A 27,782-nucleotide genomic window follows, 5' to 3' on the forward strand; every position below is an offset into this window, starting at 1 on the left:
TTCACCACTGTGTCTCCTGACTAAAAACACTCCATTTAGAGTTTACCCTGTTAATGTTACTTCCACCACCATATCCTATACATTCTCCTCAATGTGAAATGTCCAGCAGATGCAGGACCACATTCCTATATGACCAGAACCACTAAGTAAATACAAGCTATTCAGCCACTCCACTCTAAGATGAACAGCCCTACCATTGCAGATCCATCATTTAAATGCTCCAAGGGAATTCCCTGGCGGGCCAGTGGTTGAAACTCCGCGCTTTCACTGTGTGCAACCAAAAAAAAAAAAAAATGCTCCAAGACATTGGCTCATAGTTTTTTCACCTGCACCTTCAGTGCTCCTTGGTTCCCCAAAGTTGTGTCCCCTGTGAAGAGGCGGGTCTGTTTCAGGGCTCTGGGTCTCTTAAGTCTTTTTTCTATTTTTCTTTTTGCCGTGCCTTGCAGCTTGTGGGATCTTAATTTCCCCACCAGGGATCGAACCCAGGTCCCGGGCAGTGGAAGCGCGGAGTCCTAATCACTGGACTGCCAGGGAAGTACCCCTGGGCCTCCTAAGTCATTTACATGGAGGAATAACGGCTCTGGAACGCGCTCCGAGGCCGGTTGTTTGTTAAGAAAAAACTACATTACCCAGAAGGCGGTGCACCGCACGTCTGTAGCAGGCGCTGGACCAATGACGGCCCAGGGCGGGGGTATTTCCTGCGCAGGGGAGGGACTTCCGACCCCATTGGCTGTAGATGTCATTAGCGCGCGACTGTTCCGTCCACGCCAGCTGTGGGGAGGGGATAGCAGTTCAGTGGCCGCTTCTAGTGCGGCTCTTCGCAAATGAGCAGAAAGGAGGCTAGGGCTCGCCTCCGCGCATTTGAGCGAGCGGTGAGCCTCCGCTCGATCGGCCACCCAGCCCAGCTCAGGGAACGGGTGGTGGTCGGCTGAGCCCGCGGTACCCGCCTCTGTCGCCGCCTCTACGGGCCCCGCTCTCGCCTCAGGGTCCCATGATGGCGTCGGCGTGGATGGACCCGACGCGGGTGAGTGGACCACGTTTCTGGCCTTGCTGCTTCTCTTCTGGTTCGGAGAGGGCTCCTGAGCAGGGTGGAAGTCAAGAGAGGCGCTAGACTTCTCTTTGCAGTTGTGTTTGTGTACGACCAGTGGAGCTGGCTCGTCACTGACTTTATTTCCAGTCTTAGAACATGCGAGACTGAATATGCAAATGGAAAATAGACCGCGTATAAAAATAGAACTTTGACAAACAACCTGACCCGTAATCCAGTCCCTTATCTACAATCAACAACCCAGGAGTCTAGCCCGGCCTAAGACTTGCCAGAAGCCAGATTCCTATCTCTAGAGACAGTCCAGGAAGAGAAACAGTGACTTATGTAACATCGGCCCCAAATGGCCAGGACTTGATTAATAATTGACCCTTTCCCTAATCCTTGTCCCCACTTCCAACTTAAAACCAACCAGAGAAAGCCATCCATATGTGGGCCCTTAAACAATCATAGAGGATGCTGTAGGATTACTTGCCAGAGAGTTTTGATTAATTAAACGTATATCATCTGGTAGTCAATGTTGAAGCCCTAGTTAATTTTTCTATCCTTACCTACCTGCCCAAAATGTGCCCAGTAATATGAGTTTATCCAGTACCAGAAATGAGTAATATTGCAGGGTTCCTAGGTATGAACCAGTCAATTTATTAGGAATTTCTAGGTCTTTAATTGAAATATTAACTCAAGAAAGCTGTTAGGATGAAGCTAGAAAGCAGAGAGATGTGAGCACTGAAAGTGCAGGTGAAAAACCATGAGGCGATGTCTTGGAGCATTTAAATGATAGATCTGCATTGGTGGGGCTGTTCACCTGAGAGTGGAGTGGCTGGATTTTTTATATTTACTTAGTGGGTCTGGTCACATAGGGATGTGGTCCTGCATCTGCTGGACATTTCACATTGAGGAGAATGTATAGAATATGGTGGTGGAAGTAACATTAACAAGGAAAACTCTGTATGGAGTGTGTTTAATCAGGAGATACTGGTGAAAACGATGGCTTAAGAGCTAGGGACTTAGTTGCTTTGAGACAACATAAAGCACTCAGCATGGGGACCAGCAGGTAGTAGGACCAGTGAAGCTCAGGTACTGCTGTTGTTAACGTTATTGATATTATCATCACTTACTCAGTCCTCTGACATCCTAGAGTCCTTTCTCTCTGCATCTCACAGTTCCAATGTCATTTCCATTGACTTGTGTCATTTTCCAATGGCTCCTGCATAGTAGGCTCTTCTCTCTTACACTATAGGCGTACCTCGCTGTATTGTACTTCATAGATACTGTGTTTTTACGATTGAAGTTTTGTGGCAACCCTGCGTCCAGCAAGCGTTTCAGCATTCACTTACCTCGTGTCTCTGTGTCACATTTTGGTAGTTCTCACAATAGTTCAGACCCTCCACCCACAAAAAGATTACAGCTCACTGAAGGCTCAAGATGATGGGTAGCATTTTTTAGCAATAAAGTACTTAAAAAAATTTTTTTTTCCTTCTTGCTTTTCAGTTTATTCCTTTTTTAAAATTTTATTTTTATTGGAGTATAGTTGCTTTACAATATTGTGTTAGTTTATACTGTACAGCAAAGTGATTCAGCTATACGTATACATATATCCCCTCTTTTTTGGATTTCCTTCTCATTTAGGTCACCACAGAGCATTGAGTAGAGTTCCCTGTGCTATACAGTAGGTGGCAATAAAGTACTTCTTTTTTTTTAATTTTTAATTTTTTGGCTCCGTTGGGTGTTCATTGCTGCGCACGGGCTTTCTTTAGTTGTGGCAAGCGGGGGCTACTCTTTGTTGCAGTGCGCGGGCCCCTCACTGCGGTGGCTTCTCTTGTTGTGGAGCATGGGCTCTAGGCGTGCGGGCTTCAGTAGTTGTGGCTCTCAGGCTCTAGAGTGCAGACTCAGTAGTTGTGGCACATGGGCTTAGTTGCTCCGCGGCATGTGGGATCTTCCCAGACCAGGGATCAAACCTGTGTCCCCTGCTTTGGCAGGTGGATTCTTAACCACTGCGCCACCAGGGAAGTCCCTAAAGTAATTTTTAATTAAGATGTCTACATTATTTTTTTAGACATAACGCTATCGTACACTTAATAGACTGCAGTATAGTGTAAATATAACTTTTATATGCTCCTGGAAACCAAAAAAATCATGTGACTGGCTTTATTGGAGTGGTCTGGAACCAAACCCCCAATATCTCCAAAGTATAGCTGTATTGTATTATGTCCAAAGCATTGTCCACCTCCCCTTCAGCCCAGTGCAGAGGAAGTACCCAGTGATTAGGGCCTTGATCTTGCTGCACCTTTACCAGCGATGCAGAGACGGGCTCTGATCCCATCCAACCATCCCAAGGCTAGTGCTACTATCTCTGTTTGACATTCCAGGTGTCTGTGACCTTCGATGATGTGGCTGTGACTTTTACCCAGGAGGAGTGGGGGCAGCTGGACCTGGATCAGAGGACCCTGTACCAGGAGGTGATGCTGGAAAACTGTGGGCTTCTGGTGTCTCTGGGTAAGGCCTTGCCACTTTGCCGTGCAGAGGACCTGCCACCTCCTTTATCCCAAACTCTGGCTCTGTCTTGGCTGGTCAAGACGGCCTCAGGAGCCCTTCCTCCCTTTTCCTCACAACTTTTTTTCCTCACAGTCATTTTTGAGATTCATCTCTTCCTGCCTGCTATCCCTGTGTCTCTTTGAATAAAGTTCCTTTTTGGCTCCTAGAAAATGATGGAAGGAAACAGGGGTGTTCTGCAGAGCCCAAAGGCAGAATTTCTTGTTGGGCCATATGATGGACTGATGTAGGAACTGGGAACCACCAGGATTATACCCTGACTTCTGGATCTCCTGTCCTGGTTTTCCCTCTGGCTTTGTTCACGTCTCTGTCTTTTCAAAATGGCTTTTGTGCCTCAGCAAGTTTGTGACAGGAGTGGCCACCCCAGTCCCTGCTCTCTGGGGCCCCAAGATACCTTGTTTCTACTTCTTTGCATACTTATATTGTTTCTCTTTTTTTCTTTCTCTGCTGCTGGGCTCCAGGGATGGAGGCAGTGCAGGAGTGGCCACCTGAGCCCATACTTCCCTGAGCCTCTACCCCAGTGCCCAGCACAGACTGGCCTCTGTCTGAGGTTCTTGTTTCACATTCCAGACAGGGAGCTGACTGGGTGGGACTGGTTGGCTCACGTATCCCCTGCAGCCCAGTCCACAGGGCTGTGAGTGATGGGATGGTCTCCAGGAAGAGGGTGAGGCAGGTGGGGCCTCGGGAGGTTTTTGCCGTCAGTGCCAACAGGTATTGTTCTAAACCACAGGATCTCGGTTATGGGGCTTTTCTGTTCTCCTGTGCCTTCATGATTGTCTCTTGTTCCCTGAGTCCTGGCCAAGATCCAAGAGAGAGAAGCTGAGACAGTTGTGCTTCTCAGTACTTGGTTTTGTCCCCAGGAGACATTTGGAAGTCTGCAGCCACATTTGACTGTCACAACTGGGGTGTGGGTGGTCCCGGCATCTAGCAGGTTAGAGTCCAGAGATGCTGCTTAGTACCTGAGGATGGACAAGACAGCCCCATTCAACAAAGGATGATCCAGTCCACAAGGGCAAGAGAGCCAAGGTGGAGAAACAGCAGCCTGAGGATAATCACTTTAGACCTCTCAGTTTGAGGGAAAGGAGAGCTGTAAATCCAGGGCATAGGGTAAGACATGCCTGTTTTTAGAGAATTGGGATTGTATTCTGTGTTAATGAGAAGAGGTTACACAAAATTAGGAAACGTTTGACATATTTAGATATTTTATAACAAAATTTTAAAAATAAGAAGGTCCACTATCTGGCCCTGCTGACCCTTCACTCTCCTCCCCATGCTTTCCCTGAGCTCAGTCTGCTCTGGTCACGCTGGTGTCTTGCTGTTTCCTGTGCACATACTTAACGTACTTGCCTCGGGCCTCTGCAGTTGCTGTTCTCTATGCCTGGTGGGTGTGGGTGTGCTTGGGCTTTTCACATGGCTACCCCTTCTCAGCACAGTCACCACCTCCTCACCAGCTGTTTCCTGATCACGAAATCTCTTGGAGGCCCCTCCCCTGTCACAGTCGCTTTTTCCCGTCACCCTATTTATATCCTTGTAAGCCAGTGGTTCTCATTCAAGGATGATGTTGTCCCCCAGAGGACACATGACAATGTCTGGAGACATTTGGGTTGTCCCAACTGGGATGTAGATGCTACAGGCATCTATTGAGTGGAGACCTGGAACGCTTCTACACATCTTTATGCTGCACAGGACATACGTACTCCCTCCCCTTCTCCTCAACAAAGAATTGCCTGGATCTAAATGTCAGTTGAACAGAGGCTGAGAAACCCTGTTTCTGAAGGCTCACGGACACTTCACCAGGGACACTGAGAGACCCCGAGGAAGCCATTCCTTTATTCTGTGTCCTCCCTGATTATGTAGTGAAAATCCGGGTTCAGTACTGAACACCTCCCCCCACCCCCACTGTTGCTAATTTCCCATTTTCAACAGAGGGAGCCCCGTCCCTGAGCAGCAGCATGAGCTCGCTGGCACTTAACCTCACCCTTTGGAGTTTTTTGTTGTTGTTGTTGTTTTGTTTGTTTTTTTTTGGTACGCGGGCGTCTCACTGTTGTGGCCTCTCCCGTTGCGGAGTACAGGCTCCGGACGCACAGGCTCAGAGGCCATGGCTTACGGGCCCAGCCGCTCCGCGGCATGTGGGATCTTCCCGGACTGGGGCACGAACCCGTGTCCCCTGCGTCGGCAGGCGGACTCTCAACCACTGCACCACCAGGGAAGCCCCATCCTTTGGATTTTATTGCTGCCTTTTCAGGTTGACCTGCCATCGACTCAAGTGACTCTGGGTTTCTGTTTCCCGTTTATCAGAGCTAAACAGGATTCCCTTTTTGTTTTTATTGTTGTTGTTTTTGCGGTACGCGGGTCTCTCATTGTTGTGGCCTCTCCCGTTGCGGAGCACAGGCTCCAGACGCGCAGGCTCAGCGGCCATGGCTCACGGGCCCAGCCTCTCCGCGGCATGTGGGATCTTCCCGGGCCGGGGCACGAACCCGTGACCCCTGCATCGGCAGGCGGACTCTCAACCACTACGCCACCAGGGAAGCCCAGGATTCCCTTTTGCTTTGTTTTGTTTTTACAATGAGGATTCCCTTTTTGAACGAATGTAAGAAAAATAAAAAGTGGGTCACTTTTAAGAAAAATATTAATGTTAATGCTAGTCACAGCTCACTCTGGTCATTGGAGGACTGACTGCATATCAGGCCTGTTCCAGGCACCCATTTGATTCTCATGCTCTCCTGGTCCTTAGCAAAGTCAGGAAAACTCAGCTACTGCACTGAGTCTCATACAGCTGAACTTACCCAGTAAAGAACATACACTTTCATTGATGAAGCTTTTCTGTGGGTTTATTTTAAGCAACAATCCTTTTATGAAATACTGATGAAAGTAGATATTATTTGATGTTTCTATAAATGTCCAGTGTGACCATACACCACTGTGTAGGATTCTCAATTTTATTATTTTCTAGTAGTTCATGAAACGCTGAAATCTAGGGTCACTGAGTCTGCCCCACCCACCCCGGCCCCTGTTCCCAACAGGTGGATCTTCGTGCTCACATCCCTGCCTCACAACTGCCCTGCACTCGGTCTCAGGATGCTGGCCTGTTTCCTCCTTAGTGTAGTGCTGGGGAGCCCAGGCTCCAGAGCCAGACTCTTATGTTCAGTCCCCACTCTGCTCCTTAAAACCTTGTGGTCCTGGGCAAATTACTGAAGCTGTCTGTGCCTTGGGGTGCTCGTTGGTAAAATGGGGTAAGATGGTATCTACTTGCCAGGGCCGTAGCAAGGGTACATGGCTAACTTATGGGAAGGGGTCAGAACTGTGCCTCGTGTGACCAGATTACGTGCAGGTTAGCAGTTGAGAAGCTCGCTGCCGTCACTACCGTTGTTACTCCTCAGGAGTCTCATTATCCCCATGCCTGGATCCAGCACCTTCTGGAACAGTGTTGTGTAGCCTTGTGGTAAAACAGCACACAGAGCAGAGATGGCTAGACCTGGGCTCCATATTGGCTCAGCCATTCACCAATTCTGGCCTCTTTGGCAAATCACATTATCTGCCTGAGCATGGTTTCTGTATGGTTTTTATCTATAAAATAGGGCTACTCACAGACATAGAACACAAAATATGGTAAGCAAAGTTGGGGGGTGGGGTGTGAGGGATAAATTAGGAGTTTGGGATCAACAGATACTACCATATATAAAATAGATAAACAACAAGGTTCTACCGTATAGCACAAGGAACTATATATATTCAATATATTATAATAATCTATAATGGAAAAGAATCTGAAAAAGAATATATGTGTGTGTGTGTGTGTGTGTGTGTGTGTGTGTGTGTATAAATACACTGAATCACTTTGCTGTACACCTGAAACTAATCTGACATTGTAAATGAACTATAATTTTTTAAAAAACGGTGCTGATCACAATATGTACTTGCTGGGAATGCTGTGAGGAAACCCTAGGATAGAATCCTCTGTGGCCTATAGGAAGAACAATACAAAACTTTGCTTGGGTTCTAAAAAAAGAACTGGATCAATGAAGACACATAACTTGTTTTGAATGAAAAGAGTCAATTTTCTTTTTTTTTTGGCTGCACGATGCAGCTTGCGGGATCTTAGTTCCCCAGCAGGGATTGAACCCATTGTCCCCTGCAGTGGAAGCACAGAGTCCTAATCACTGGACCGCCAGGGAATTCCCAAGAGTCAATATTTTAAATATGTTAGTTGTTTAAATTACTCCATAAATTTATTTCAATTTTGAAATGATGTAATGCATTTAAGTTGCTTGAACACAGTCCTTTTACTACGATTATACACTATATGTTAGTTTTTGACTTAGGAATAAAAACTCCATGGCAGTGTGGCATGTCTTTGGTTTCCAGTTCACAGTACAGCATTTTGTATATGCATGGGAGCAGCTTCATTCTGAGGTCTTGTCCACATCCTGAAGTCCCACACTAGATCGAGAGGTTTTCTTTGTTTTCACAGAAATCCTAGTGTCTTCTTCCTTTCTCCATGAACAGGGTGTCCTGTTCCCAGATCTGAGCTGATCTACCAACTGGAGCAGGCACAGGAGTTGTGGACAGTGAAGAAAGACCTCTCCCGAAGCACCTGTCCAGGTAGGAGCCAAGGTTTGGGCAGCTGGGAGACCCTGCAGGGGAAGGTCGCTGGCCCTGGTTCCTTGGGGAAGTGTCTTGTTCGGGCCTCTGGTGGTCTGGAGGCCACGGAGCCCTTTGACCCCAGGTCCCTCTGTCCTGGAGGATAGAGGTGCATGAGCTGAGATGTGTCTTGGGCTCCAGCTGCCTGGGCTTCACCGATCACCAGCTCTGTGGCCCTGGTGAACTTCGGGATCTCCTTGTGTCTTTGTATATATAAGTTTGACTAAGTTAAATCTTAGCTGCCATGTCAGACAGACTCCAGCATCTTGGTGCTCAGCATATGGAAGCACTTGTTCTTTTTTTGTATTTCTTTTCTTTCTTTTGCCACGACTCGCAGCGTGCAGGATCTTAGTTCCCTGACCAGGGGTCGAACCCGTGACCCTTGCAGTGGAAGTTTGGAGTCTTAACCACTGGACCACCAGGGATGTCCCTGGAAGCACTTTTTCTGAGGCACACCCGGTCCGTGTGACTGTGCATCACACAGCTGTTCAGGAACCCGGGTCCACTCTGCCGTCAGCATGTGGCTTGAAGGTTGTCCTGACCTCCTGCAGCAGGCAGAGGAGAGTGAGAGGGCAAGGAAGACTCGCACAAACACCAGCCACCCCCCCCCCACCCCCCGCTTCCACTGATAGGCACTTGGCCACACTCGGGGGATGGGGCTGGGAGATGGGGCTGAGCCATGTGTCCAAGTGGAGGAGCAGGTGGTTTGGCGAGTGTGGTCTGCTGCGCTCAGTCTGTTCCTGATAGTTGCTCCGTCCCCGGGTTGTTGGGGACGTGGTCATATAACGCGTTAAAGCATAAAACTGCTTAGCACAAGCGTCTGCACCGCAGTCAGTGGCTCGTGGGAAGTAAGCCGTTGGTGTCATTCATGTCCCTGTATTGTAATGAGTAATGCATCTCACGTTTCCCTCTGACCTCTGAGGAAAAGGGCCTTCCTTCCTCTCCCAGCTCCTCTCCAGCTCTCTTCTGCCTCCCCTTTCCCACCCTGTCCAGATACTCAAGAAGCCTTCCCTTGTTGCATGTCTCCCTACTCCTCCTGTTTGGTAAAACCTGACGGTGACATTTGTCGTGCTGTGCCCCACATCTGGGCTGCTGAGGGCACTGGGGCCGCCGTGTGTGGTGATGGGGCCCCTGCAGAGTCGTGCTCTTTCCCTCCTAGTCCCTCGGGCGGCCCCACCAGCCTGCGAGTGTCTGTGTGCAGCCCGTCGACAGCCCCTCAGAGAGGCAGTTCCGAGCCTCTGCCCTCTGCTCTCTGCCCTTCTCCACCTGAATATCTCAGAGGCACCCAGTCAACATGCCTGGCAAGGAACCCGTTACGATGCTCACTCCTTCCTCTCCCAAGTTAGAGCGCATGGTCCTGCCATCTAGGCAGGTTGGAGACTGGATACAGCCCCAGAGACTGTATCCTCACCCCTCCACCTGTATCGGCCCCTATATCCGGCTACCTCCCACATCCCGTCCATTTTACATCATGTACATCTCCTGAATCTGTCACTTCTACCACCTCCCATCAGATCTGTCCCCACATTCTGAGTCCAAGCTCTCATCATCTTTTCCTTGCGGGATGCTAGTAGTTCCCCTAACTGGTCTCTACATCTGCTTTATGCCTCTGGTCAGCTCTCTGTCCTGCATGAGCTACCCCAGGTGTAGCCATAGATGCCTCAGCATGTGACCACTAATGTGTCAGCAAGTTTTCATGTGGAAAGTAAAGTCTGCCTCATATTGCTTGATCTTCAGCCCTTCCACACTCATTTGGACTCTCCTATCTGTAGCTTCTCTTTTCACCTAGTTGAAGAGGTCTTGCCCCTGGGCATGGCCAGTTCCGACATCAGAATCTGGAAAATAGCTTTTCATGAAAGTGCCTTCATCACTTATATTCTGCTTGTTTTATAACTTTATCCTTTTCTCTGCTCAAAGTAAAAATATGCTGAAGTTCCTTACAGTGAAGAAAATAAATTAAAAATATTCCTGTCTCACATTGTATTCATCCATTGTCTGCAGCATTTAATTGTTCACATTTTTTCACTCTCACAGTGCTGCCAAGAACATTTGTATATATTGGTCATCTTGCTCATGTTTAGGCTGTCTTTTAATGTTTCTTAGAGTGAAATTGTTGGATTATAGTCTGTGCAAATTCTCAAGTTTACAAGATAATTCCTGTTATGTTCTAAAGGGGCTAAACCAATTACACTTCCACCAGGAAAGAATGGAGGTTTCTTCAACCCATACCTTGACCAATACCTGGTATTATAAGGCTCCTCAATTTTTGACAATCAAGTGAATACAGAATTGTATCCCACATGGTTTTGATTTGCTTTTCCTTCGTTCATAAGGAACTTTAGCACCTTATCGTATGATTGTGAGTCAATCTATGAATTAAGTTTTCTTCTTTGAAATGTCATTTCATGATAAACGTCTATTTTATTCTATTGACTTGTTTGCATTTTCTTGTGTTTTAACAAATTTATTTATTTATTTTTGGCTGCGTTGGGTCTTTGTTGCTGTGTGCAGGCTTTCTCTAGTTGCGGCGAGCGGGGGCTACTCTTCGTTGTGGTGTGTGGCCTTCTGATTGCGGTGGCTTCTCTTGTTGTGGAGCACAAGTTCTAGGTGTGCGGGCTTCAGTAGTTGAGGCACGCAGGCTCAGTAGTTATGGCTTGTGGCCTCTAGAGTACAGGCTCAATAGTTGTGGCACACAGGCTTAGTGGCTACGTGGCATGTGGGATCTTCCCAGACCAGGGCTCGAACCCGTGTCCCCTGCATTGGCAGGCAGACTGTGCCACCAGGGAAGCCCTGCATTTTCTTTCTGATTTGTAGGGATTCTTTGTGCATTACTCATGTTATCTTTTTTTGTGGGTATGGTAAAATGCAGATAGTGTAAAATATATCATCTTAGCCATTTTTAAGTATACATTGAGTGGTATTAAATAGAGTCATAATGTCGTGCAGCTATCACCACCAGCCTTCTCCATAACTCTTCATCATTTGAAACTCTGTGCCCATTATACAGTAATCCCCCTATGTCCCTACCATGCCCTGCCCCTGGCAACCACAATCTTTCTGTGTTCGTGATTTTTGACTACTCTACGTACCTCATGTAAATGGAGTCACACGCTATTTTGTGTGTGTGACTGGCTTATTTCACTCAACATAACGTCCTCAAGGTTTATCCATGTTGTAGCATGTGTTAAAATGTCATTCCCTTTTAAGGCTCAGTAATATTCTTTTGTGTGTGTGTGTGTGTGTGTGTCTCAGTCTCACATTTTACTTATCCATTCATCCCTTGGTGGAAACTTGGGTTGCTTCTATGTTTTAGCTATTGTGAATGATGCTGCTGTGAACATGGGTGTACAAATGTCTTTGAGACCCTGATTTCAATTCTTTTGAATTGAAAGAATTCATATAACAAGAAATGGAATTACTGAATCATGTAGTATCAATATTTCCATTTTTAATTTTTTGAGGAACTGCCATACTGTTTTCCACAGTCTGTGCCAATTTGCATTCCTACCAACAGTGCACAAGAGTTTCAGTTTCTCCACATCTTCACCAACATTTGTTATTCTGTTTTTTCCGATAATAGCTGTCCTAATGGTTGTGAGATGGTATCTCATTATAGTTTTGATTTTCATTTCCCTAATGATTAGTGATGTTGAACATCTTTTCTTGTGCTTGTTAGCCATTTGTATATCTTTGAAGAAATGTCTATTCAAGTCCTTTGCCCATTTTTGTATCAGGCTGTTTTTTTGTTTTGTTAAGTTTGAGTTCTCTGTATATTCTGATTATTAATCCCTTTTCAGATACATGATTTGCAAATATTTTGTCACATTCTTTGGATTATCTTTTTACTCCGTTGGTAGTGTCTTGATCACAAATTTTCCTAATTTTCATGAACTACAATTTTTCTATTTTTTCTTGTGTTGCCTGTGCCTTTGGTGTCATATCTGAGAAATGTTTGCCAAATCCAGTGCCATGCCACATTTGCCCTATGTTTTCTTCTCTCCATTTTTTAAAAAAATAAATTTATTTATTTTATTTTTGGCTGCGTTGGGTCTTTGTTACTGTTCATGGGCTTTTCTCTAGTTGCGGTGAGCGGGGGCTACTCCTCGTTGCGGAGCACGGGCTCTAGGCATGCCCGCTCAGTAGTTGTGTCTCACGGGCCCTAGAGCGCAGGCTCAGCAGTTGTGGCGCATGGGGGCCCAGCCGCTCCGCGGCATGTTGGATCCTCCCGGACCAGGGCTCGAACCCATGTCCCCTGCACTGGCAGGCGGACTCCCAACCACTGCACCACCAGGGAAGTACCTTCTCTCCATTTTGCGGTAAGTTTTGTATATGATGTTAGATAAGGGTCCAATTTCATTCTTTTGCATGTAGGTATTCAGTTTTCCCGGCACCATTTGTTGTGAACACTGTCTTTTCCCCTGTTTAATGGTTTTGGCACCCTTGTCAAAAATCATTTCATGATGTATGTGAGGGTTTATTTCTGGGCTGTCGATTCTATTCCCTTGGTCTATTTGATTTTATGCCAGTAGCACACTGTATTTGATCATTGTAGTTTTGTAGTAAGTTTTGAAATCGGGAATTTTCTGTTCTTCAACTTTGTTCTTCTTTTTCAAGAGTGTTTTGGCTATTCAGGGTCTCTTCAGATGCACTATAGATTTTAGGGGGGATTTTTTTTTGTTTCTGCAAAAAATTTTGCTGGAGGACTTCCCTGGCAGTCCAGTGGTTAAGTCTCTGGGCTTCCAATGCAGGGGGCGCAGGTTTGATCCCCGGTCATCGGGGAACTAAGATCCCCCATGCCATGCGGCACAGCCAAAAGATTAAAAAAAAAAATGTTGCTGGGATTTTGATAGGGATTGCATTGAATCTGTAGATCACTTTGGGTAGTATTGATATCTTAACAATATTAGGTTTCCAAATTGGGAACATGGTATGTGTTTCTGTTTATTTACATCATCTTTAACTCTTTTAGCAATGTTTTGTAGTTTTCATTGTGCAAGTGTTTCACTTCGTTGATTAATTCCTAAGTATTCTTTCTCATGCTATTGTAAATAGAACTGTTTTGTAATTTCATTTTCAGATTGTTCATTATTCATGTATATAAATGCAACTGATTTTTGTGTGTTGACTTTGTATCCTGCTACTTTGCTGAACTCATTTATTCAGCAGTTATTTTGTGACGTTTTTGTGGTTTTTACATGTAATAAACTACCATCTGCAAGCAAAGATAATTTTACCTCTTCCTTTCCAGTTTGGATGCTTTTGATTTCTCTTTCTTGCCAATTGCTCTGTCTAGAACTTCCAGTATTATGTTGAATAGAAGTGGTGAAAATAGATGTCCTTAACTTGTTTCAGATCTTAGAGGAAAAGCTTTCAGACTTTCATCATTGATTTTTTTTTTATCATGAATTTTGTCAAAGACTTTTACTGCATCATTTGAGATTATCATGTGGACTTTTTCCTTCATTCTGTTAATGTGATGTGTTAACGCTGATCAATTTTCATATGTTGAACTGTCCTTACGTTACAGGAATAAACTGCATTTGGTCATGGTGTATATTCCTTTCGATATGTTGCTGAATTCGTTTTGCTCATATTTTGTTCAAGATTTTTGCATCAGTGTTCATAAAGGATATTGCTCTGTAGTTTTCTTGTAGTGTACTTGGCTTTGCTATTAGGGTAATGCTTGTCTCAGAATGAGTTTAAAAGTGTTTTGTCCACTTTAGTTTTCTGGAAGAGTTTGAGGATTGGTCTTAGTTCTTCTTAAAAAATGTTTGGTTAGAACTCACCAGTGAAGCCATCAAGTCCAAGATTTTTCTTTGTTGGGAGAATTTGATTATTAATTCAATCCCTTTTTAGTTATAGGTCTATTCAGATTTTCTATTTCTCCATGATTTAGTCTTCACAGGTTTTGTGTTTCTAGGAATATGTTCATTTCATCTAGGTTTTCCAATTTGTTGGTGTATAGTTCTTCACAGTATTCTCTTATACTCTGTTTTGATATCTATAGAATCAAAAGTAATATCCCCACTTTCATCTCGGATTTTAGTATTTTGAATCTTTTCTTTTTCTTGGTCCATCTAGCTAAAGGTTTGTCAATTTTGTTGATCTTTTCAAATAACTAACTTTTGTTTCACTGATTTTTCTCTATTTTCTCTGCACTATTTACCTTTTAAAAAATATCTCTGCACTATTTACCTTTTCAAAAATATTTGTTTGTTTATTAAACTGGCCACAGAATGCAGGATCTTAGTTCCCCGACCAGGGATCAAACCCGTGCCCCCTGCATTGGGGGCGCAGAGTCTTAACCACTGGACTGCCAGGGAAGTCCCCTGTATTATTTATCTTTAATCTTTCATATTCCCTACTGCTAGGTATGGGTTTAGTTTGCTTTTCTTTTCCTATTTAATTATGTGGTTAGGTTGTTGATTTGAGGTCTTTTTTTTTTTTTTACTGGAAGCATCTATAGCTACAACTCTCCCTCTTAACACTGCTTTCTCTGCATCCTGTAAGTTTTGGTATGTTAAGTTTTTGTTTTCATTAGACACAAATCATACTTTGTATGATATCTTTTTTTTTTTTTTTGTGGTATGCGGGCCTCTCACTGTTGTGGCCTCTCCCGCTGCAGAGCACAGGCTCCAGACGCACAGGCCCAGTGGTCATGGCCCACGGGCCCAGCCGCTCTGCGGCATGTGGGATCGTCCCGGACCAGGACACGAACCCGTGTCCCCTGCATCGGCAGGTGGACTCTCAACCACTGCGCCACCAGGGAAGCCCTGTATGATATCTTTTTAAATCTGTTGAGACTTAATTTGTGGCCTAACCTATGGTCTGCCCTGGAAAATGTCCCATGTACACTTGAGAAGAATGTGTATGCTATTGTTGTTGGGTAAAATGTTCTGTATGTATCTGTTAGATCTAGTTGGTTTATTATGTTATTTAAGTCATCTATTTCTTTACTTATCTTTTGTCTGGTTGTTCTCTCCATTATTGAGAATGGGACGTTGAAGTTTCCATCTGTTGTTGTAGTGCTCTTTCTCCCTTCCATTCTGTCATTCTTTGCTTCATGTATTTTGATCTTCTGTCATTATGTAAATGTTTACAATTGTAATATCTTCTTGCTGTATTATACCTTTTAGTTATATAATGTCCTTCATTGTCACTTGTAATCTTTTTTGATTTAAAGCCTATCTTGTCTGATTTTAATATAGAAACCTCTGCTCTCTTTTGGTTAGTATTTGCATGGAATATCTTTTTCCATCCTCTGACTTTCAATCTGTTTGTGTCTTTGGATCTAAAGTGAGTCTCTTTTGGAAAGCATATAGTTGGATCATGTGGGTTTTTGTAAGAAATTAATATTTATTTATTTATGGCTACGTGGGGTCTTAGTTGTGGCACATGGGATCTTTTGCTGCAGCACGTGGGCTCTTTGTTGCAATGTGTGGGCTTCTCTCTAGTTGTGGTACGTGGGTTCCAGAGCTCGCGGGCTCAGTAGTTGTAGCACATGGGCTCTGTAGTAGAGTGCGTGGACTGTGTAGTTGCGACATGTGGGCTCTCTAGTTCTGGTGTGCAGGCTCAGTAGTTGCGGTGCCAGGGCTTAGTTGCCCCAAGGCATGTGGGATCTTAGTTCCTTAGACCAAGGATCGAACCCGTGTTGCCTACATTGGAAGGCAGATTCTTAACCACTGGATCACCAAGGAAGTCTCTGGATCATGTGTTTTTATCAATTCTGATAATCTCTGTCTTTTAATTGAAGAGTTTAATCCATTTACATTTAAAGTAATTGCTGATATGGAGAGACTTCTGTCATTTTGATATTTGATTTCTATATGCATTATAGCTTTTTTCTTTCTCATTTCCTGTGTTATAGTCTTGTGTTTAGTTGATATTTTGTAATGAAACATTTAAATTCCTTTTTGGAATTACTTTAAATTCTATAGCTATTTGTGGTTACCATGGGAATGACATCTAACATATTGAAGTTTTAACACTAATTTGATTTTATACCAGCTTAACTTCAGTAACAAACAAAAATCCTTTACAACTCTGTCATCTCCCCTTTCAATTGTTCGTGTCACAAAGTTACATCTTTATATATTGTATGCCTAGAAACTTAAACTACTAATTCTTTTGAATGCATTAGTCTCTTAAATTATGTAGGAAACTACACATGGAGTTATAAACTAAAGTTACAATAATAGTAGCCTTTAGATTAACAATTTTAAAAAGTCTTCTAAATCATTTAAAAACAAAAAGTGGAGTTACACGGGACTTCCCTGGTGGCACAGTGGTTAAGAATCCACCTGCCAATGCAGGGGACAAGGGTTCGAGCCCTGATCCGGGAGGATCCCACATGCTGCGGAGCCATTAAGCCCGTGTGCCACAGCTACTGAGCCCGCGTGCCACAACTACTGAAGCCTGCGTGCCTAGAGCCCCTGCTCCACAACAAGAGGAGCCACTAAAATGAGAAGCCCATGCACAGCAACAAAGAGTAGCCCCCCCTTGCCACTAGTGAAAGCCCGTGTGCAACAAAGACCCAACACAGCCATAAATAAATAAATAAATATATATATACACACACATATATATATATATATTTTTTTTTTTTAAAAAGTGGAGTTACAAAGTAATACTAGCTTTTATAATTGCCCATGTATTTATCTTTATCAGGATCTCTATTTCTTGGTATAGCTTTGAATTACTGTCTAGTGTCCTTACATTTCACCCTGGAAGAATTTTCCCTTAAGAATTTCTTACAGAGCAGATCTAGTGGTAACAAACTCCTTTAGCCTTCATATATGGGAATGTCTTAATTTCTTCCTCACTTTTTTTTTTTGGCCGTGCTGAGCTGCATGTGAGATTTTAATTCCCTGACAAACCCGCACCCCCTGCCCTGGAAGCATGGAGTCTTAACCACTCGACCACCAGGGAAGTCCCTCTTCCCCCCTCTTGAAGGACAGCTTTGCTAGATACAGGATTCTTACTTGACACTTTTTGTTCATTTTACACTTGAATATATTGAACCACTGCTTTCTGGCCTCCCAAGTTTCTGATGAGAAATCTGCTGATAATCTTATTGAGTGCCCCTTGTATGTAACAAGTTGCTTCATGCTTGCTATACTCTATCTTGGGCTTTCCAAAGTTTGATTGTAATTTTCTCAGTGTGAGTCTCTTTATTTTTCTTGGAATTCATTGAGCTTCTTGGATGTTTCATCAAATTTGGGGAGTTTTCCGCTATTTCTTCAAATATTCTCTCTGACCCTTTCTCTCTCCTCTTTCTGGGACTTCCCTAATGAGTATGTTGATTCATTGGGTGTATCACAGGTTCCTTAGGCTCTACTCACTATTTTTCAGTCTTTTCTTTTTTTCTGTTTCTTAGACTCAATATTTTCCATTGTCCTGTCTTCAAGTTTGCAGATTATTTCTTCTTCCTGCTCAAATTTTTCTTTGAATCCCTCTAATGAGTTTTTCATTTTAGTTACTGAACTTGTTGCTCCTGAATTTCTTTTTCATTTCTTTTCTCTTTTTTTGTTTGCTGCGCCACATGGCTTGCGGGATCTTAGTTCCCTGACCAGGGATCGAACCTGGGCCCCCTACAGTGAGAGCATGGACTCCTAACCACTGGACCACCAGGGAATTCCCTCTTTTTCATTTCTTTTTAGGTTTTCTTTTTTTGTATTGATGGTTCCATTTTGTTTTTACCTAGTTTTCTTGACTTTCTCTGTATCTTCCTTTAGCTCCTTGAGCTTTTTTAAGATGGTTGTTGTAAATTCTTTGTCCAATAGGTTTGCATCAGATGTTTTTTAGGAACAGATTTTGGAGAGGTTCCAAACATAAGCTACTATGTCCTCAGACTTGTTAGCCTCCTGGCATTGATGTATGGCAATATATGCATGAAATATTGCCAACCTAAGAATTTCACCAAGTCTCATTACATAAGCACAACTGATTAAATCAGTGCCTGTATGACTCAGTCTCCTGCCCTCCTTCTGTTTCTGGAGGTCTAGTTGTTATCTTATGGCTTAAAACCCCAACCTTCTGATCACATAGTTGGGCTTTCAGGCTTTGCACTGAGTCATCTCTTCACCATGAACTCTCTGTGAGCCCAGATGAGTTACTTATTTGCATAACTATCCAGTCTGGAATTGACCATGTCTTTTTCCAGCCCCCTGTCCTCTCACCCAGCTAGTTCTCTGGGTCTCCCTTTCAAGGTGTCAACAGTCCGAGGATCAGGAAAGAAAGAAATTGTTATCCTGGGATTCAGAGGTCGGGAAACGTGGCAGACACAGAGACACTATTTCCATCTTCATTTTTTTCACTGAAATACTGATTTTCTTTCTTCCATGTTGGCATTATTAACAGATCTTTTTGTGTATTGAATTTCTTTCAGGTGACAAAGGAAAGCCCAAGACCACAGAACCTACAACTTGTGAGCCAGCCCTGTCTGAGGGAGTTTTATTCCAGCAACAACTAATACAAAGAGTTTCAGAGGACTCCCAGTTGGGCCAAATCAATGATCAGGAAGGATCACTGGAAATGCAAGAAGGACACTTGAGACCAGAGATAGAACCCCAGAAGGGCAAGCTCCCTGGGAAACCAAGCTCTGAATATGGCAGCTTAGGGACACCTGGTGGTGTGTGTTCAAAGATTGTAGAGGAGCCAGTCCCTCCAGGAAGTGCTATCCATGACCATGACTCATGTGGATCTGGTAATGATCTCATGATTCAGGAAGAGGAAAGTATTTTTAAATGCAACGAATGTGGGAAAATTTTTAATAAGAAACGCCTCCTTGCTCGACATGAGAGGATTCACTCTGGAGTGAAGCCCTATGAATGCACAGAGTGTGGGAAAACCTTTAGTAAGAGCACTTATCTCCTTCAACACCACATGGTCCACACCGGGGAGAAGCCCTATAAGTGCATGGAGTGTGGCAAGGCCTTCAACCGCAAGTCACACCTTACACAACACCAGCGGATTCACAGTGGAGAAAAGCCTTATAAATGCAATGAATGTGGAAAGGCCTTCACCCACCGCTCCACTTTTGTTTTGCATAACAGGAGCCACACTGGAGAAAAACCCTTTGTGTGCAAAGAATGTGGAAAAGCCTTCCGAGATAGGCCAGGTTTCATTCGACACTACATTATCCACAGTGGTGAGAATCCGTATGAGTGCTTTGAATGTGGCAAGGTCTTTAAACACAGGTCATACCTCATGTGGCACCAGCAGATTCACACTGGGGAGAAGCCCTACGAATGCAGTGAATGTGGGAAAGCCTTCTGTGAGAGCGCAGCCCTCATTCACCACTATGTCATCCACACTGGGGAGAAGCCCTTTGAGTGCCTCGAGTGTGGGAAGGCCTTCAACCACAGGTCATACCTCAAGAGGCACCAGCGGATTCACACTGGGGAGAAGCCCTATGTGTGCACTGAATGTGGAAAGGCCTTCACCCACTGCTCCACTTTTATCTTGCATAAACGGGCCCACACTGGAGAGAAACCTTTTGAGTGCAAAGAATGTGGGAAAGCCTTTAGCAATCGGGCAGACCTCATTCGGCACTTCAGCATCCACACTGGAGAGAAGCCCTACGAGTGCATGGAGTGTGGGAAGGCCTTTAACCGCAGGTCAGGCCTCACCAGGCACCAGCGGATTCACAGTGGAGAGAAGCCCTATGAATGCCTCGAGTGTGGGAAAACCTTCTGCTGGAGCACAAACCTCATTCGACACTCCATCATCCACACTGGAGAGAAGCCCTATGAGTGCAGTGAGTGTGGAAAGGCCTTCAGTCGCAGCTCATCCCTCACTCAGCATCAGAGGGTTCATACTGGGAGAAACGCTGTCAGCGTGACAGATGTGGGAAGAACCTTCACAAGTGGGCAATCCTCAGTCAATCTTCAAGAACTCCTATTGGGGAAAGACTTTTTGCATGTAACCACTGAGGAAAATCTTTTGCCAGAGGAAACATCTTACTCAGAATCTGATCATTCATACCAAAGAGAAACACCACAATTTTCTTCCCTGTGAAAATACCTATTGCAGGATATCAGTTGTCATCTAAAGAGTCATATTGGAAATTGACCCAACCTAGAGCCTTACTCTACATCTGAGAATTCATCAAAGAGAGAGACCCAGTGGTTATTATGCACTTAGGAAAACCTTCAGCTACATCTTTCTTCTTAGTTTACACTTCAGTGTTATCTCAGGAATTTTTTTAAAAAAGAAGGGAGAGACTTAAAATAGAAAATGAACTACAAAATGTTTCTTTCAGACTTCCTTGCCAAGCTATGGCACTTTGTCATTGATTCCTTAGTTAATTGGCAGGAGGAAAGTTTTGTTTCCATGGTAAAGAACCTAGACTCTATGTGTCTTGTATATACATTCATTGCTATCCAGTTTAAAGAGAGTTAGACAGGTCTGAAAACTTTCATTGAACATCTCCTTTGTTCTAAAACATTGTCTCTATTCTTAAGGACCTTAATTTTTTGGTTTGAGCCATCAAATGCCTTTATATTTAAGGAGATAAGAATACACATATGAATGGGCACGTTCTGTTGAACCATTTTAGACTATTTAGGCTTTGATTCTTTAAAAACAAACCTTTTCTTCATGTGGTTTTAAAGACCTAATACTCAGACTTTTTCTTGGTCCTGTACTATTATTGGTTTACTAATTGCTCTAGTTATGTGGTAAATCTTTTAATCGGGTAAAGTGAGTCTTCTGTCTTCAGTCTTCTTATTTAAAACTGATTAACATTCCTCGTTACTTTGAATTTCCATGTAAAATTTTGGATAAGCTTGTCTGTTTTTACCAGAAAAAAAAGCTGTATTGAATTTTGATAGAAATTAAGTTAAATTGGTAGATTTATTTGTTGAGAGTTGGCATCTTTGTTGTTTTGAGTCTTCCAATTCATGAAAACATTATGTCTGTACATTTATTTGATATGGCTTGATTTACTTCATTACTATTTTATAAGTTTCAGTAATAGGTCCTGTACAATGTTTTTAAGATTTATATACAGGTGTTTTTGTTTTTTGAGTAATTATAAATGGCATTGATTTTTAAACTTTGAATTTCCACACAGTCTTTGGTAGTATACAGAAATGTGTATATTTTTCATATTATTTTGTTATCCTGCAACCTTGCTGTTTCTTTTGATAGAATGCTTGGGATTTTCTACATAGAAGTATCATCTGCAATTAGAGACAGTTTTACTTCTTCCCATCTGTATACCTGTTATTTCCTTTTCTTGTCCTACTGCACTAGCTAAGATTTCCAATATGATGTTAAATACTAGTAGTGAGAAAACATGTTCTTGCCTGGGTCCTGATATTAGGGGAAAAACATTCCGATTTTCATCATTAACTATGGTGTTAGTTGTAAGGTTTTCTTCATAGAGTTTTCTTTATCAAGTTTAGAAAGTTTCCCATGTTCCTAATTTACTGTGTTTTTTTGTTGTTGTGAATGAGTGTTGAACTTTGTCAAATGTTTTTTTTTGTAATCAATTGATAGAATCCTGTGTTTTTTCTTCTGTAGCCTGTTGATATGATGTATTACGTTCGAGATTTGAATGTCGAACCAGCCTTGTATCCTTGGAATAAGCCCCACTTGGTCATGGAGTATAATTATTTTTATATATTATATTACAGTATTAAATATGCTAGTATTTTGTTGAGGAAGTTTTCCTCTAATTTCATGAGTGACAGTGATATGTAGTTTTCTTTCTATATATTTTTTTCAATTGTCATTGTTTGGTTTTGGTGTCTAGGTGATTCTGGCCTCCTAACATGTGTTAACAGGTGTTGTATTATTCACAAGACAGTGTGTTGTATAGAATTGGTTTTATTTGTTCTTTTAATGTTTGGTAGCATTCTCCAGTGAACCATTTAGTCCTGGAGATTTTTCTTTTGGATGCTTTTTAATTATGTATTTATTTTATTTAATATGTATAGAACTATTCAGAGTATCTATTTCATATTGGATAAGTTTTTATAGTTTATCTTTTTCTAGGAATTGTCCCATTTCATCTAAATTTTCTTATTTGTTTAAAATATTCCTTTATCATCCTTTTGATGGCAGCAGAATCTGTACTTATAGTCCCTGTTTTATTCCTATTATTGGAAATGTGTTAACTCTCTTTTATCTTTGTCAGTCTTCTTAGACATTTATCAATTTTTTTATTTCAAGGAACCAGCACTTTATATCATTTTTTTCCTCTATCTTTTCCTAATTTCACTGAATTATTATTTTTTTCTGGTCTTTATTATATCCTTTCTTCTACTTGCTTTGATAGTAGTTTCCTTTGCGGTTTCTTGAGGTGGGTGCTTAGGTTATTGATTTGAGGGGTTTTTTTTCACTTTACTAATGTAAGCATTAAGTTCTATAAATTTCCCTCACAGTACTGTTTTAGCTTCTTGTCTTATGTTCTAATTACATTTCATTCAGTTCTAAATATTTCTTTATTCGAGACTGTCTAACCCATGGATTATTTAGAAGGATGTTGTTTAATTTCCCAGTGTTTGGAGTATTTTGTGCTTTCTTCTGATTTCTTTTACGTTTGATTTGGCTATTTAAATTTTTTGAGGTTTGTTTTATGACCCAGGATATTTGATGAATGTTCAGTTCAGTAAGGCTGCTTGAAAAGAGTGTGTATCCTACTGTCATTGAGTGGAGTTTGTATATGTATGTACCAGATACTGTTCATTGAGGGTGTTTTTCAGATTTTCTATATCTGCTGATTTCCTGCCTCGTATTTTTATCAACAGCTGAGAAAGGGGTGTTGAAGTCCTGCAGTTTAATTCTAGAATTGTCTCTTCCTCCTTTAAGTTCTGTCAGTGTTCACTTCATGTATTTCAAAGCTCTGTTGTTTGGTGCATACACATTTAGGATTGCTGTGTCATCTTGGTGTAATAACCCTTTTATCATTATGCTTTTTGCTCCTCTAAAATTTTTTGCTTTGAAGTATACTTTATCTGATATTAATATAGCTACTATTGAGTTTTTTGGTTAATGTTTGCATGGTTTATATTTTTCCATAATTTTATTTTCAACCTTATCTATATTGTTACATTTGAAGTAATGTAATATGTGAATATTGTGAATAGCATATACTTGGCTCATTTTCTTATATCCATCTTACTGATTTCTGTTTTAAAATTGGTATATTTAGGCCATTTAAGTTTAAAATAATTATTGATATTTTTAGGGCTTACAACTACCATTTTATGATGTTTTTGTTGCTCTGTTGTTTGGTTTTGAGGGGGTACTTTTTGTTGTTTGTTTTGCCTTCTTGTGGGTTACTTTAATGTTAGGAACTCCACTTGATATATCTATGATGTTTTTGAGTATATCTCTTGTATTTTAGTGGTTACTCTAGGTATTGTGTTGTACATACATAACTTATCACAGCCTACGGTATCAACACTTTAGCACTTTGACACGTAGAAACCGTACTTCCATTGGGTACCTTTACATTCCCCATTCTTTTAATATAATTGTCTTAAGTATTTCCTTTTCATATACTGAACACCATATTGGATGATGTTCTTTTTGCTTCAACTGTCAAACAATTTTTACAAAACTCAGAAGAAGCACAGTCTGTTTACTTCTACTTTTACTCATTACATTGTTCTTTCTTCCTTCTTGAAATCTCAAGTTTCTTCCATTAACAGTTTCTTTTTAAATTTTTTGCCCCATGAAAATCTATAGCCTGTCTTTTGTTGCAGATTTTCTGGTAAAAAATGTTTTTGTTTTCCTTCATCTAAAAATGTCTTTATGTCTCCTTCATTCCCAAAGGATATTTTTGTGGGATATAAGATTCAGGGTCAGCAGTTCTTTTCTTTTAGTACTTGAAAGGCAAGTAAGTAATTTCCTTCTGTCTTCCAGATGGGAAATCTGATCTGTTTCAGTTGAGAAATCTGCTGCCATTTGACTCATTATTTCCCTATCTGTAATGTATCCTTTATGTCAAGTGCTTTGAAAGTGTTTTTTCCTTGTATATAGAGTTCAGAAGTTTGATTATGACATAACCTGCCATAAAATTTGGAGGGCTTGTCCTGTTTGGTGTTTGCTCAGCTTTTCACATTTTGTGGTGTATGCCACTTGGCAAATTTGGGAACTTTTTAGTTATTCTTCAAATAGTTTTTTCAGCCCTTTGTTCTCTTGTTCTTATTCCATAGGATTCTCAGGCTCCCATCTTTTTGTTTCCCCCAGTCTGCTTTTCTCTGTTGCTCACATTGATTAATTTCCATTGATTTCTCTTTGAGCTCACTGATTCCTTCTCTCTCATATATAATCTACTATTGAGCTTATCCAGTGAATTTTCGTTTTGCTTTTTGAATTTTTCAATTGTCTGATTTCCGTTTGGTTCTTTTACACATCTTCTATTTCTTTGCCTAGTTTATGATGCCAAAGAAGGACTCTGAGAAAACAAGCAAAACTGTGTAGTCCAAAGTCAGTGGTTCTCTGGTGGTTTATCTTGATACTGGAATAGAAATCCTGAAGTATCTGGAGGAATGGAAGACCTGCCATCTTCTGTGTTGTTATCCACAAATATTTCTCAAGAAAATAAAACTGGGCAACCTGCAGATTGTTCAGAGTTGTGTTCTCCAGGGAAGATTTGTGTGTAAAATTTCTGAGCTCTCTAAGGCTTGTTATAGCCTCAAAGGAGAATGGGCTACTCGTCTTCCAGGATCAGTCTTCCTCATTGTTGTTGAACACATTCTCCCATATTCCCTAACTTGTATAGGGCCACTGTCTTTCTTTTGTGCCTCTACTTCTTGGTCTTTAAATTCTCCCTCTGAATCCCCTTCTGTCCTCACAATCTATACCTGTGTTCCTCACCCCCAAGCACTTTCTGCCCTACATGTGTATTGAGCTCTGCCCTTCTCTTTTCTCTCACAGATACACCCTGCGTGACTGTTCTGTCCACTGCCTGTCCTCACCCCATCATGTCCCTTTCGCTCCACTGACAACTAAAGAATGACCTCCACCATGGTTGCCTGGCTTAAGCAGGTCTCACAAAGTTCCCTTTTGTCCTCTCTGCTCCTCCCGCCCTCCCATCACTGTTGGAATGCTGCCCACCTCTCTGACTTGAAGGTCCTTTCCTGGTTTCTGTGAATTCTTACCCTTCTTCAGAGAGTCTGTGTCTTTAGCCCATGTATTAAACAATGTGCTTCCCAGGATCCATCCAAGGCCATTGCTTTCTCACTTGTGATGTGTTCCATGAGTGAGTTAATTCCCACTCAATGCATTTTATACTCAGTGATCTACAGAGTTCCCCCAAATCTGTGTCTCCAGGTTGAATATTTCTCATGTCTGTTACCCTCTGTTCATACTTCCACACCTTCTGTGTATTCATATACACTGAGTTTATGCATGTGTCATTTGGCCAAGACCATCACCATAAGGATGCACCCATAATAATTCTAAGAGCAAGCAAACGTGGTATTACTGTATATCAGCCATTGTTTTGAATGTTTAAACACATCAACTCTTAACCTTTGCAACAAGTCTATGTGATAGGTAACATTATCATCATTTTACAAATCAGGAAACTGAGGAACAGAAAGATTAAGGAGTTTGCCCAAAATTGTACAGTCATTACAACGTATGAGATTAGGGATTGGAGGCCATTTAGGCTGGCTGCAGAGTCCATACCCTTATCACTTTCCTAGATTCCTTCTTGTAGTATGAATCTTTGTTTTCCTGATCACTATTCATTTTTACTAAAACGGATCAAATAATACTCATTTGATCTGTAACCCCCTTTCTCATTTTATAGTACATCTTGGCCATCCTTTCAGTTTGAGTGAGAAACCAAACTCAGTCTTCAATGGTTGCATCATCTCTTGTAACTTTGTAGGAAATAATAGATAATCTCTGAGGAAGCAGGGAGGTAGAAAAGGGCTAAGGTTGGCATTTGGTTTTAGACATTGTGTTTGAGGTGCCTGAAAAAACAATCTCAGTGAATTCCACTATCTTCTATCTTGTTGACAAAGCCAGACACCTCACAGCCATTTTTCTTTTATCATTCTCACATCCAGCCACTGTCTGATTCTGTTCACTTTACGTTTTTATTTTCCTCAGTAGACACTCAATATATGTGTGTTAGTGAATGGCCACACAGTAGTGTATTTTTATGTTTGCCTCCCTCACAGAGTTTACACAAAGCTGTGTGTATAGTTGGCACAGTATATGACTTATGTTGACCACGAAGAGAAACTATATGGGCTTTTATGGACAGATCTATAAGACTTTAAAAGTCATAAGGAATGACTGTGTTGAAAGTCCTCAAGACTACCCAGGGTTATGACTTACTAGGAAGCATCAAAGGACTCAGCATATTATACTGAACATCGAAGGTTTATGACAGCACAAGAATACAAAGCAATCTCAGTCAAGGGAAAAGATACAAGGACTGGAGTCCAGAGGAAACCAGGGACAAGCTTTAGGAATTCTGAGTGCTTAATTTAAGTTCTGTCAATGAATTATGACTGCATGTGTGAAATGTCTACTAGGGAAACTTACTAGAACCTCAGTGCCTATGATTTTTATTGGGCACTCTGTCTAGAGCATAACAGAATTCTAGACCTCCAGAAGCATAACAGGTTAGCAGCATAAGCCACCTTGTTTACACAAACAATAGGTGCACTGAGCCATTCATCATTTCTGGGAATGATAGGAAGCCTCCCGAAATCTAAGGCCTCAAACTTTAGCCAAGGGCAAACTTTGAAGCTCAAATGATAGCATGCCATATTAACTCTTCTTCACAGTGACTTAAATGATACCTAAATGTTGAGGAAGTTCAAATTTCTTTAACAAATACAGTTTGCTACAACAAGAAATAAGTCATAGCTTTGAGGTGAAGGCTTATATACATGTAAATCACTGTAACGAAAACAATCAGTTATGTCAGAGTGGAAATTCTTACATAGTGGTCAAGACTTAATTTAGTGATGACAAAATATAGAGAATGTCTTGTGAGAAAGAATCTTGCCTCTCAATAAATCTGTGTCTATTTAGGTATGTCGTCAGTGGTTTGACTTGCAAATATTCCCTTTATTTGTTTTTATTTGTACAAAGATGTAACGACCAGGTCAATGCTGTATATTTCCATTGCACATGTGTCAACAGTTTCTCATTTACTGTTTGTTCCCACTGTTGAAACTTGTAGCCTTTGACTTCAACAAAAAAAATTAAAGAACATGGGGTCATAATAATTCCTACATCATTAAATGTGCATAACTGGAGATTAAAGGGTTTGTTACAGGCTTGGTCAAGTTCATGGACCAGTCTGTGAGTTTTACTGAGATGGTATGGGAGCATTTGGTCCAGCTGGGAGGGCCCTCTACAGAGATGTGATGCTGGAGATCTGTAGGAATCTGGTCTCGGGGAGTATTTGCCTCTCCCCTTTGTACTCATACTCTGGCCCGCAGACTGCCTTTCCTGTCTTAGTTATCGGATGCTGAGGTGCCTCTGGAATGCTCAAAGACGTCATCCTTGAGTTTTGAGGGTTAAAGATTTGTGATCTGTTCACAGGTATGTTACACAC

General features: G+C 41.9%; 1 protein-coding gene across 1 annotated transcript; it reads left to right on the forward strand.

Annotated features, from left to right (window-relative positions):
• Positions 1 to 763: 763 nt before the first annotated feature.
• On the forward strand, positions 764 to 27,766 carry ZNF805 (zinc finger protein 805). The gene is made up of 4 exons (XM_079908000.1): positions 764 to 1,024; positions 3,415 to 3,541; positions 8,105 to 8,200; positions 18,627 to 27,766. Exons 1-4 carry the CDS (start codon positions 992 to 994, stop codon positions 20,255 to 20,257), a joined length of 1,887 nt encoding a protein of 628 aa, XP_079764126.1. The 5' UTR covers positions 764 to 991; the 3' UTR covers positions 20,258 to 27,766.
• Positions 27,767 to 27,782: the final 16 nt, after the last annotated feature.

This window comes from Stenella coeruleoalba, assembly GCF_951394435.1.
Source record: "Stenella coeruleoalba genome assembly, chromosome: 20".
NCBI classification, from domain to species: domain Eukaryota; kingdom Metazoa; phylum Chordata; class Mammalia; order Artiodactyla; family Delphinidae; genus Stenella; species Stenella coeruleoalba.

Bases quoted from the DNA above. Each gene is read 5' to 3' on its own strand.
- ZNF805 (XM_079908000.1), top strand. From the start codon at position 992: ATGATGGCGTCGGCGTGGATGGACCCGACGCGG. The intron at 1,025-3,414 runs GTGAGTGGACCA...TTGACATTCCAG, and splicing joins CGTGGATGGACCCGACGCGG to GTGTCTGTGACCTTCGATGA. The intron at 3,542-8,104 runs GTAAGGCCTTGC...CTCCATGAACAG, and splicing joins TGGGCTTCTGGTGTCTCTGG to GGTGTCCTGTTCCCAGATCT.